Below are 13,427 nucleotides of genomic sequence, written 5' to 3'. Positions count from 1 at the left end.
TGTCAATGTGGATAGCGTATCAATTTGAACTAAAGGATATTGTTTCTCTTGTATTTCTGCTTTAGTTATTACATATCTGGGTCTATCAAAAAAAATATACTAGACAAGTGATCTGGATGTGTGTTGGATTGTTTGAAGGTTTATTTATTTTATTTATTTATTTATTTATGCCGCTTTATTTATAAAGCGGCACCAATACTTCATGTGATCTTGAGTCTATGCCTCTGTTTATACAACCCAGGATTGTATTAGCTTTTTTGGCTGCTGCTGCACACTGCTGGCTCATGTTTAAGTGATTGTCCACTAGGACTCCAAGGTCCCTCTCACAGTTACTGTTTTGAAGCCAGGTTTCGCCTAATCTGTACTTGTACCTTTGTTTTTTCCTGCCTAGTTGTAATACCTTGCTTTTCTCCACATTAAATTTAAATCTTAAGGCATCTGAGGCTGAGAGTCCTAAACCACTTAACTGTTTAGCAATCACCATGATGGGATGAGTTTCATATTACATAATATACAGCATGCCACAATAAAGAACTTACCCTCAACCTTGACTTTTCAACAGGTTACAAGAATGATTGAATGACTGATATATTGATATTCTACTAAAGGCACAAATTCCTTCTCTTGCCACCTCTCATCACTGAATGATATGTGGCATTATATAAATGTTTCCATTGTGTCATAAACAATATAATGCCGGTGTTATTATTTATGCTTTGAGTGAAAAAGTTTGGCCTTGACCATTTGCTGAAATCCAAGCTATGCAGAGTTTTATTCCTGTTTAAATAATGTAAGGTAACAAAACATGTTTTTCCCTTCTTCTTTTTCTTTGACAACAAATTTGTACTTAAGGGGCATCATTAAAGTGCAGGAGGAAAATATATATACAATGTAACCTGATTCACATCATTAAAAACCCCTCATAATTTATTTATTTTTTTTAAATCACTCACAGCTGATAAACGCCACATCAGAATTAGAGTACATCAAAAGCACCTACATAGGTTATTTAACGTAATAAATTGGAATATGATTAATTGGAAGACATTTGCACTATTACTGTTTTCTGTAGCTGGCTAAGTGATTGTTTCTTATAAATTAGGAAGGTTTTGAAATCTATTTATGAATGTGTAATGAATCTTTTTTTTTAATTCTACATGGAATTCTCCACTTGATAAGTCAACAACATATTGCATTTTGGTAGAGATAAATAGACAGAAAAAGTTTTGCATGATTAGATGGTAGACATCAGTCTGAGACAAAAATAAAACCATATACAGATAGTCCTCGATTTAGAATTATTCGTTCAGTGCCTTGAAGTTACCAAAGCATTGAAAAAAAAAGTCTTATTACCATTTTTCATACGTACAACTGTAATTGTAATCATACGTACAACATCCTTGTAATCACGTGATCAAAATTTGGACACTTGGCAACTGGCATGTACTTATGATGGTTGCAGTATCCCAGGGTCAGGTGATCACCTTTCGCGACCTTCTGACAACGGGAAAAGCCTGGTTCACTTAACAACTGTGTTAGTAACTTAATAATTGCAGTGATTCGCTTAAAATCTGTGGCAAGAAAGGTTGCAAAATGGAGCAAAACTCACTTAACCACTGTCTTGCTTAGCAATGGAAATTTGGGGCTCAAATTTTCAACACAATTGGAATATGGGAAACACAGAGACAACTCAGTAGTAATAAGCATGCAAATAGTTCTGACCGTTAACGAGTTATAACTAAAATTCTGGTCCCAATTGTGGCTAAAAGTCAAGGATTGCCTGTATGTCCAAATTTTTATAAAATGCCATTTTATATAGCGTGGCCTGGTTTTGGTCTTTGCTCCCAACACTTGCTGCACTACCTCAGTCACAGATCAGCATCTCAGATGACAGCATCTTCTTCTCTACGAGCAAACACACAACTTCGTCTGTGAACTAAAAAGCAGCACAACTGTTGTTATCCAATATCTTGGTAATTTGGGAAACGCTTCCCAGTCACCTGCTATGTGTTTTAACAGATTTCAGTTTTATTTAATCTCTTTCTCTTTCCTAGCTCATCTTCCTGAATTCAGCGTTCGGACAAACAACCTAGGATTTGCAAGCAATGAAGAAGATTATCTCAGAAGCCAAATTTACATTAAAATGTCAGTTTGAGATCGTGGAGCCCCTCCATGTAGGGAAGACACATCGCCATCTTATTTGGCTTCAGATAATCCCTCTCCCTAAACACATCCCCTCCCACATGCAATTATTTTTGAGGACTGGCACGTGAAACTCAATGGCAGCCCGGGGAAAAAGAGACTTCATAGTGTCAGGCTGGCATCATGTCATCTATAGAAATTGAGTATGATAAATTGAACATTTATCATAGGTTCTGAGTGAAACAGTTTCAATGGTTTTATTGGGACTCCCTCTTGAATTAGCTGAGTTTGCTGGGTCAGTATATGAAAAAGACAAGGCGGTGTCTCACAATACACTAGTACAACCAAGAAGCAGCATGAAAGCAACTAGCTAATTGTTGAATACACCTATATAAACAGGCAAACAAGTTCTTATTTGAAGGACAAACCAACAGAAGAGTCTCCGTAGGTTAAATTGGGAAGTAAAGAAAAATCCAGAGGAAAGAAATGCAATTAAAGGTAATCCTTGACTAACAACCATTCATTTAAGGACTGTTTGAAGTTACAATGGCACTGAAAAAAAGGTGACTTATGACCATTTTTCACACTTATGATTGTAGCATCCCCATGGGCACGTGGACAAAAGTCAGATGGTTCATATTTATGACAGTTGCAATGTCCTGGGATCATGTGATCCCCTTTTGCAACCTTCTGATTCGCTTAAAAACTGCAGCAATTCACTTAACAACTCTAGACAAGATAGGTCATAAAACAGGGCAAAACTCACTTAATAATGGCCTTGCTTAGTGATGGAAATTTGGGGCACCATCCAGGATTATCTGCACTTTCATACTGTTGCCCAGAAAATTAGGTGAACATGTAGCTAAACTTGACTCAACGGAATTCCTATCTTGAAAAAATACTGGGGATGGACAGAATAAATTATGGCATTTATTAACAGCAATTATGTTTTAGGAAAATTAGGTAGCAAATCACCTCTGTACTTGAAGAAAAATGTTCTTGATTGTATCGCTACCATGATGAAAAGCTGTTGCCCTTCCCCTTCTGGAATTCATTTTGCACAAACAAGGTCTGAAGTAACGTGCAAAAACGTATCTCTAGTTACAGTGTTCTTTTTGTAAGGGCATAGATCATAAAATTAATTACATTCCCACTGTAAAATTGATCAGGGCCAAATTTTTTTTCTGCCTGAAGTATTTCAAAGGAAAAATGGCTGCCCCCAAATATATCAGCCTCATTAAAATATCACTTTGGGGAAACCGAAAATGCAAAGTAAAAAATGGAGAACAGCAGTACTGAAAATAAAACAAATGCTCTGGAAGATAAATTGGTTTGTGTAATCCTTTCCTAGCATGGCTTCCACTAAAGAGAATTTGTCAAATGGTTTTCTTGTTTCTAGTTAACGTGTGTTGTTCTTGCTGTTCTCCAGGGTACTTAATATTGACAATATAGGTGGAAGCCACTTGTAAAATACTAAGCAGGTAGCATAATATATCTTTTGAAAGAAACTCTCTCCTCTCCAACGTCATTTACACTTATTGAACTCAAAGGTTTTCCTACTTTAAAGCTTCGCTCAGCAGGAGCCACAGAAATGTGTTAAGAAAAATAACAAAGGAAGCAATCAGATTAATGGAACTCTACTTTAATCTCATTAGTGTTGTCAAGAACCTTCTTTTGAAGTTTCCTACAGAAATTCTGTTGTCTCTATATGTGTGCCCTTGCATGTGTGAGGCTGAGAGCAAAATCACCTAGAAATATAGATTTGACGCTACAGTTGTTTTGACCACATGCAAATCATTCTCTGCTTTCTGTCTAATCCAAATGGTGATCAGGATCCAACAGGATACTACCTGAAAATAAAATCTGGTAATTGATTTCCTAGCTTATTTGGTTTGTTTTAAGTGTTTATTGTAGGGAATTGATTCACTTAAACATTATTCTGAGTGTGCATATACTTCCATTATCCTTAAATAAAACACAATCATCTTAAATTGTTCCGGCTCGTATTTATTTGGAAAGTGCAAAGCTTCAGAGATGGATGCTTCTCCTCAGCTCTTCAGAATAGCTGTCACAAAGAAGAACTTTATTCTTTACTGCCCCAAAGGGTAGGGCTGGAATCAATGGGGTACAACTACAAGGAAGGGGGGGGGGTTAGATTTCATATCCGGGGAGCTTCTTGGCTATACAACTTGCCAGCCACATCTATATTTTCATACTAGATATTAGAGACTCCATTCTCTGTTTGAAGACTTCTGTTGATGGAAAACTCACCATTTTATGCAGCACCTTGGTCTACTGGCTGAGCAGGGAGATAGACTAGATCAATGTTTCTCAACCACCTGGGCAACTTTAAGAAGTGTGGGCTTCTAAAGTTTACGCCACAATTATTTTTGTTAGGTGTTATTGTAGATTTTGATGTTAAAGAGATTAATTTGATGTTGAATCTTATAACAGCTGCAAGATTATTGGTGGGGCAATATTGGAAGAAAGATTCTTGGCCTACTATGGAAGAATGGATACTCAAGGTGTCTAATTTAGCAGAAATGGCAAAAAACTCCGCTTATTTGAAGGACTACTCACAAGAAAGATATATTTCGGTTTGGAGAAGATGGATAGATTATATTCAGAATAAATATGAGACTAAAAAGTATTATCTAGCTTATGAGTAAATATCAGATTATTACTAATAGTTTAATATGGTAGAATTTATATTACTCTTAGTTTTATTTATTTATTTATGAGACTTATATACCGCTTTAAGTGCAAGCACTCTCTAAGCAATGTACACCAGTAAGCAATGTATATATATATTTACATTGCCCCCAACAATCTGGGTCCTCATTTTACCTACCCCGGAAGGATGGAAGGCTGAGTCAACCTTGAGCCGGTGAGATTTGAACCGCTGACCGCTGACCTGCTGAACACAGTCTCTAACTGCTGCGCCACCTCGCCTCTTTATGGTTTAACTATATTATTATTTTTGTATTTAATTTGTTAATATTTACTTTGAAAAGGAGTTAAAGCATGTTATGGATTTGACTGTTTGTATAGTTAGGTAATGTTAGTTAGATTATGATTGTTTATTTGTAACCCTGTAATCAGCTCTGGGAAGTGGAGGAAGGGTGGGAGGGGTGGGAGGGATTTGGGATATATATTGTATAAAATTTTTAAAATTTTTAATAATAATAAAAAAAGAAGTGTGGGCTTCAACTCCTATTATTCCCCGGCCAGTATGCTGGCTGTGGAATTCTTGCAAGTCCACACTTCTAAAAGTTGCCAAGATTGAGAATGGACTAGATGACTTTCAATGTACTTTCAAATTCTATGGTTCTATGTATGAGTTTATTAGTGTGCCATGAGTTTGGCAGATTTTGCTGGAAAAGTAATTAGGACTGATGTGAAGCATCTCCATAAAAACAAAAAAAAACAAAACAATATGTTACTAACATGGTGGGAAGTACCACTTCGGGGGAAATTGTGACTGCCTTGCTAAGGCTTTGTATTTTGAAGCTGTAGAATACATGTCACAGCATCTGCATGTAATCAAGGGCCATTACCAGTCAGAGGCATCTTGGTTTAGCCTACAGTACGTAACACCTATCTTACAGCCTCAAGAGTTAGTAACTAAACCATTTCACGGTGATAACTACTCTGCAGCAAGAAGGGAATTATAGCATGGAATAAGCCTGCAGATGCAATATCTCTGAACTGGGACATTCCTAAAAGGGCAGCAGCTATTAATGTTTCCAGAAGTTTAATTTTATAGTAAAAGATTTAGCAGCATAGTGAAAAGTAAAAAAAAAATAAAAATAAGAACAGTTAGCTACAAAGGAAAAAGAAATAACTTAAGCTAATATTAGAGGGAATATATTTCAGAATTGGTCTTGTTTTATCATATCTTAGCTTGTGGCTAGGATAAAAGGTCGCGGATAATTGGTGAAAGTATGATGAATGCCTCTCAAAATTTGTCCCTTTCATAGTTTTAGCTGAAGCAGGACATGCAGCATTGTTAAAGGAACAGACATTTTAGGAAACACTGACATTTTTAATGTACTGAATCACTAAATCACTGCCTTTAAAACGTCTATAGAAAATGCAGAATTTACATTAAACTCTTCCTGTGCCCAAAACATCAGCCATGTACTGTATGTTGGAGGGAAAACAGTCACAGATGAAAAATGTGTGGAACATGTGATTCATCTCAAGTGCATGTGGTGCAAATATACCATGCAAACATCACGTTTGTAAGAATTAAAATCCATTCCCATCAATAAAACATTAAATAAATATCTGACTGCTGCTGAAGCAGGCATTTCGTTAAAAATGTGCCATACGGTCAAATTCAAATAAATGTCTCTCTCTACACACATACACAAACACAGACATATAATAGAAAGCTAGATGTATATACAAAAACTTGCAATTCTTTCAGCTTTATGTAGCTCCCGTCTTTTACCTACTTAGGAAGATATCCAAAAATTCAGAAGACAGCATTACCTCTTATGAAAAAAAAATATTATGAACTTTAGGGAAAAGATAAACAAAATATTATAAACTTTAGGGGAAAGACAAACGATAGAGATTGTTCTTCTGAATTCCACATATCCATCAAACTTTTCATTGGGAATTGAAATGTGCTGAACTTTGAATTTGATTTCAAAGGATGCTGTGGGAGGCAGCCAAGTGATTCCAAAAAAAGACACAGCTTCAGATAGGTGGTATATTTATATACCCTATGTTGATATGCAATAAAGAAATTTGGACATGAAAGACATGACGTCATGGTTCCGATAGACGAGACCAGTAAAAACAGAACTCCAAGGCAAAAGGTTTCCTTAAAGAACATATTGTTCGTTGCAGCGTTGACACATGATATGTAACATTTTTAATGGCATTCCTGTTTGCATATGGGCACTATCTACCTATCTTAAGCTTTTGGGTTTGGTCATCAATCTAGTTTAAGCTTTTGGGTTTCGTCATGTAATCTTCAAAATGCACAAACTACTAAATGACATTTTAATACATTAGGATGGGATCAGTATTACCACCCCCGAGCTAATTTACTTTATTGGGGAATTGGGGAATTTGAAGAAACCTTCTTTGAAACTATCAAATGACATTAAGTCAGTAAACAAGTTAGAGAAAACACAACCTCTTGTCTTAAATTTTCTGTTATATGTTGGACTATTCAGTCTTTGTTAATTGATTTTTTTTCTTTGCTAATTTCATCACGAATTAATCATGATGAGCTTCTGAAATAATTAAGATACATAACTCTACAATATCCTTTCAGGAACTTGTCTATTGATTTCTCCTTAAAGATTGCTGTTAAAAATAGGAAAATGAATGCAAACAAGATGTAAACATATTCTCCACTCACATAATAATTCACGTTCAGATCAGATCCTCTGAGACCGAGAGCAAGGCTTTACTTTACAATTTTCCAGTATTTACCATTTTGATCTCTGTTCCATATAAAACATAGATGCGTATGCTACAGTGCAACCCCCACTATGTACATATTTACATCAGATGTTGGATTGCAAGTATGTAAGGGAATAACATGATGTCACCATGCACATGTCACCCCCTTCCCAAGATGCAAATTTTTATCTGCTCCTTCCTTTACACACTGCCCAAATTTAGAAGCTTCGGATCAGTCTGTTAAAAAAGAAACAGTGGCTTTCAAGTAAATTACGATTTATTTAAATCACATTTGCAGACTCCAATGAGATAGCAAGCTATGGCGGTCCACAAATCAAGCTCAGAATAATAGTACATGAGGGGCCAGAGAAGAGAAACCTGCTATTGCTGTCATTTAGCACTTTTTTTAAACAACTCAGGAATGTTCATTAGCATGCGTTTAACAAAATTAATAGTCTGAAGGACAAGGTACAAATTTACCCGTGAAAAATGAAGATTGATCGTTCTTATAGGCTGAGGATGGCAGTTGACTCCATTTAATTATTTTGAACATTTTTAATGATTTGCCACAAACTCTGGAGCATTATTTACGTTCATTTACAGTGGTATCAATCAAAACAGGAGCTCCTTGAACTTTTGTTGTTTTTCCTGCAGCAGTTATTATAATTATCCCATTACATCCGCTGATTGCACACTGATGTCCCGCTGGCAATTCACTTCTAAACCAAAAGATACTTCCATTGAAACTCATAAAGGGCTTCCCCACAAGAACCATGTCCCACTACTATGCTTTCAAATAATAGCTATATTTTCATGTCTCTGCCCCAAATTCAATTGTTTATCCTACCTTGAGGCCTTGGCATCCGTTTTCTGCGATCCCTGAACGCTTCCCCAGACTGCAGTGCTTCCAACAGATTATCCATCACTCCTGTCTCATCCCCTTCTGTGAATAGCAGAAAAAGTCAAATTAATTGCTTTGAAATTAAGGCTGTAACACTGGGGGAAACAATGAATATGGGAAGCAAAGGTAAGGTTACATTTGCATGATAAAAAGCACTGGATTAAGGGCATGTTTGACAGGGCAATGCAAGCTGTTAATTTCATGCAGAGCTATTGATCAGTTTGCCTCTAAACTGATATCACCCACCCTCACTTCTGTTTTTTAAGACCTAGAGTCTTTAATCTTACTGATATAACATAGACCACAGACAAATAAACAGAGGCTAATTTGTAGCTGCTGTTATCCTCTTCATATCTGTAGATTCCCTAACCATGATGCTGGGAAATCTTGCACAGAATTAATACATATTAAGAAGTTCAGTGAATGTGGCACTATCAACACCAGCTTAACCTTACAGTTAATAACAAGAAGGCTTATTCCACTATTTTTCAGTGCAAACAGAGAGCTTCTTCATTTTAATGAAGGTATAAATACACATAAACAAGCATCTGCTTCTACTTGTCAGTTTTATTTAACTATCCAAGAAAGCAATTGCAAGCAAGAGTTTTGTTTCTATTAACCTGAGATATTAAAATCACACTTTATACTTCTAATTTCTCTCCTCGCCTATCTTGTTAGTCATTATTCACTCAGACATAGTTTTACTAGAATTTGTTTACTTCGATAGAGAAATTGTGAGTAGGTGCATAAAAAGCAAACCCAACTGTTCAGAAATAAATAGGCAGATATTTTCTTCCTAAAGCAGGGAGTATTGAGGCTGTAAAGGTGTTTTAAAAGTCTGCGGCATTCGGGAAAGCTGGTTGAAGTTTTTCATTTTATTAATCACTGGCATTTTAAACTGTATTTCCCCATTAATCACTGGCATTTTTAATTTCAATTTATTTTATTCTGAGAACTTCAAAATGAAGTTTTGGCAACTTTAAAACACAGAACGCGCAGATACTGAAACGGTCATAGAAGACCATGTTACTTCTTTTAACCATACAAGATTACAGAGCCAACTTCAAATAACAAAAGATAGACGGTGATTTTCTTATACCCATTAGTGGATTGACTAATCAAATCAAATGTCATCCCAGATTAAGGCCACATAACTTTACATGAATGTAATTTGTCTACATGCATTTATTATTAAGCTAACTACACCAAACACCACTTAGTGAGGACTTCGCTATATAAAGTATTAAAGTTTCCTATTCAGTGAAATGTTTAAATAAAAACAATCTAAGAGAACTGTAGTGAATCCATATACATATTTCTATGATAGACCTCAGGTGGAAATGAATGATACATATATGTATGTCCATGAGTAGGCAATGATGTAAATACTGAAACCAGCTTGAGGCAAAATAGCAATAGCACTTAGACTTATATAATGCTTTGCAGCCTTCCATAAGCTGTTTACAGAGTCAGCATCTTGCCCCCAACAATCTGGGTACTCACTTTAATGACCTGGGAAGAATGGAAGACTGAGTCAACCTTGAGCCAGTGAGGATCGAACTCCTGGCAATGAGCTGAATTAGCCTGCAATACTGCATTCTAACCACTGTGCCAAAATACACCATTTCTTGGTGTTAGAAAATTTCCTTGGTGGGTACAATAAAAAAATTCTACAATGATGATGGAGGAGGAGGACCAGGCAAATGCTAGAAGAACAACCACTATGAAAAGAATCAAACAGAGGGGACCATCTATTAAGGGAAAGAACTATAGTTTCAATGTCTTTTGAACACAACCTGGGTGGGGCCCAGATATATTGGGAGAATGGGTGTTTCAGAAAGCAGCTGGTGTGACAGAGATACTGCATCCAGTTTTGGTCACCACGATGTAAAAAAAAGATGTTGAGACTCTAGAAAGAGTACAGAGAAGAGTAACAAAGATGATTAGGGGATTGGAGGCTAAAACATATAAGGAACGGCTGCTGGAATTGGGGATGTCTAGTTTAACGAAGAGAAGGATGAGAGGGGACATGATAACAGTATTTCAATATCTCAGGGGCTGCCACAAAGAAGAGGGAGTCAAGCTATTTTCCAATGTGCCTGAAGGCAGGACAAGAAGCAACGGGTGGAAACTATCCAAAGAGAGAAGCAACCTTGAACTAAGGAGAAACTTCCTGACAGTGAGAACAATTAACCAGTGGAACAATCTGCCTCCAGAAGTGGTGAATGCGCCAACACTGGAAGTTTTTAAGAAGAGACTGGACAGCCATTTGTCTGAAATGGTATACGGTTTCCTGCCTGAGTAGGGGATTGGACTAGATGACCTCCAAGGTCCCTTCCAACTTTATCATTATTATTATTATAAAGAACCAGTGTGGCCTAGTGGTTAAGGCACCAGACTAGAAGCTAGCAGACAATGAATTCTAGTCCCTCTTTAGACATGAAAGTCATCCAGGGGACTTTGGGCCAATTACCAGGAGACAGTGAGTTCTAGTTCAGATTTAGCCACGATAGCCATCTAAGGAGACGTGAGTTCTAGTCCCATCTTAGGGATGAAAGCAGGCTGGGTGACTTTAGTGCAGTCCTTCTCTCTCAGCCCAACGCACCTGACAGGATTATTGTAATGGGGGAAAACAGGACAAAGGAATATTGTGTGTTTGCTGCCTTGTGCTATTTATAAAAATAATAAATGTGAGATATAAATAAGTATGGTATGTCAGGAAGGAAGCGAGTAAGTCCCATCAGATGATATATGTCAGGTTCCGACTAATGAAACACTTCAAAAAACTTCCAGGCATTGTTTTCCTAAAAAGTCTTTTATTTATGTCGGCACACTGAAGGGATGCTAAGAACTAAATTCTCTTTCCCTGAGCAATTAATTTATCAGCATGTTCCCTCCCTAAATTTGCTGTCATATATCACATTCTCCTATCAGGTGGAAGGGCAAAGGTTCTCTTCCGTTCTCTTCCTGTGCAGTCCTATCTTTCTTCTCCCCGGCCACCATCATCTGAATTAACTCTAAAAATACCAGACAGTTCTGCATATTTTGTCAAAGCAAGAATATACAATATTAGCAGCGTTGACATCATGCTTAACTGGCTGGTGAAATATGGTTCATGGCAGAACAAGAGAGCTACCTAGTTACAAGCATAGTCTATTCCTGAAAGGATAACACAGCCCTCTTTTTGCCATAAGCAGCCGCTTCGACACAATGCTCTTTCAACCTGCTCTGGCAATTTACATTTCTCTTGCCACACTAAGTAGGAAGGAATTAAATAATATTGAATTACTGTATTCCTGCTTTACAAAACATATAAAAGGCAACAGTAGTTTTTAGACTAATTCCCACTTTTGTGAAAACTAATTTTCTGCGGAATGCTTCAAATGTCTTCAAGTATATTTTAAAAGCAATAGAGAGAAAAGGGGAAACGAATGAATGTCAGAAATCCTTTATAAATCGTATTGTTTTGTAAAATTTAAAAATTTTCAATAAAAAAAAAGAAATCCTTTATAAATTGGTTGCATCTTCACTGTTAAAAGAGGACCACTTAATTGCTCATAAAAGCTATTTCCTTAAAGTGGATTTTTCTACTCTACAACAAGGAACTATTCAGAAATGGAACACTCTGCTCCACTTTATAGCCAATGATAGTTTATAGCAATTTGGGAATGAACAGAACAAGGTATTAGGTAGAGATCAGATCAGGGCTCCTCAATCATACCAAGTTTTTCACCTACATGAATAACAGTATGCATCTGACATTTAATCCATCTCAGGAGCAGCTCAAAGGGATTTGCTTTTCATAAATGTAATTTATTGGGAAAGTCAGTCCTTGCACAATGCAGCAGATGTTTCTGAAGCATTTGTAAGTCCTGGGAAACAAGAAATTTCAGCACAACTCACAGACTAATTTATCGCCATCAGTGGAACAATTCCCCCCCCCCTTGTATTTACATATAATCTTATTTTCTTTATCTAAAACAGAATACGTTTTCTTCTCTCTTGCCATCCAAGATTTTCATCCTGGAACACCAATTGTTAGTTGACAATCAGGAAGAAAACACTGGCAGTCATCAACTTGCAACTATTTATGTTTAGTGGCCATTCGAAGTCACAACAGCAGTGAAAAAAGAGACTTGTAACCAGTCCTCGCATTTACTACAGTCACAGCATCCCCACAGCCAAATAATAAATATTTGAGCGCTTGACAACCAGCGTGTGTTGATGATGGTGGCAGAATCCCGGATAAAATGATCACCATTTGCAACCTTCCCATCGGAAGCTTTTCTTCCAAGAAGTAAAGTCAATGGAGGAATCCGGATGTGTTTAAGGACCATGGGAACTGATTAACAACTACAACTGTAACAAAAATGGTTGTAAAACCAGGGATGACTCACACGACAACCACCTAGCTTAGCAACAGCAATTCTGGTGACACTAGCTGTGACAATTATAGCTTTAGTGATGGGGAGGAAAATCTTCCAAGACATTTAGAGAAATTTGAGGAATGTGTATAGAGAGGAGAAAGGGTAAGAAACTCAACATATCAACCTCCCAGGAAAGCTAACAATTGTATCAGGCATCCAGATTCAAAATTATTGATCAGCATTTCCTTGACAAATTCCGTAACAGAACTCTCAGCTAAGCACCCCTGTTTAATATAAAAACACTCTCATTCATCTTACACTTAATGCTGAAACTATTATGATTTCCATTTGACAACTAAACAATAGAAAAAAGCTTCCCCTCCCATTTATCAGGTAGGAATCATAATACTTTCAGCATTAACTGTAAGACAAATGAGAATGTCTTTATATTAAACATAGGTGGTATGGGCAAACTTTCAAAACAGACAGTGACAAATGGAAGCTAGTTCAGTGAAAGAAAATCAAGATAAAGAAGAGTTTGGAAACCACATCTTGCAAGAAACGGTTAAAGATTCTGGGTATACTTAACTTAC

The 13,427-nt window shown here is 36.7% G+C and overlaps 1 protein-coding gene across 6 annotated transcripts in view; it reads right to left on the bottom strand.

Moving 5' to 3' along the window:
- Positions 1–13,427, bottom strand: part of DIAPH2 (diaphanous related formin 2) — a 245,997-nt gene that overhangs the window by 57,001 nt on the left and 175,569 nt on the right. For all 6 annotated transcript variants that reach the window (XM_039330129.1, XM_039330138.1, XM_039330146.1 and 3 more), the window contains one exon: positions 8,414–8,509. In XM_039330129.1, coding sequence (XP_039186063.1) covers positions 8,414–8,509 — 96 coding nt within the window. The remainder of the gene's footprint in view (positions 1–8,413; positions 8,510–13,427) is intronic.

The sequence above is a fragment of the Crotalus tigris genome, unplaced genomic scaffold (assembly GCF_016545835.1).
Source record: "Crotalus tigris isolate CLP2741 ecotype Arizona unplaced genomic scaffold, ASM1654583v1 scf7180000017622.5263843, whole genome shotgun sequence".
NCBI lineage: Eukaryota > Metazoa > Chordata > Lepidosauria > Squamata > Viperidae > Crotalus > Crotalus tigris.
Note: the sequence above shows the minus strand (reverse complement) of the source record. Positions and strands in the feature narration are given on the sequence as shown.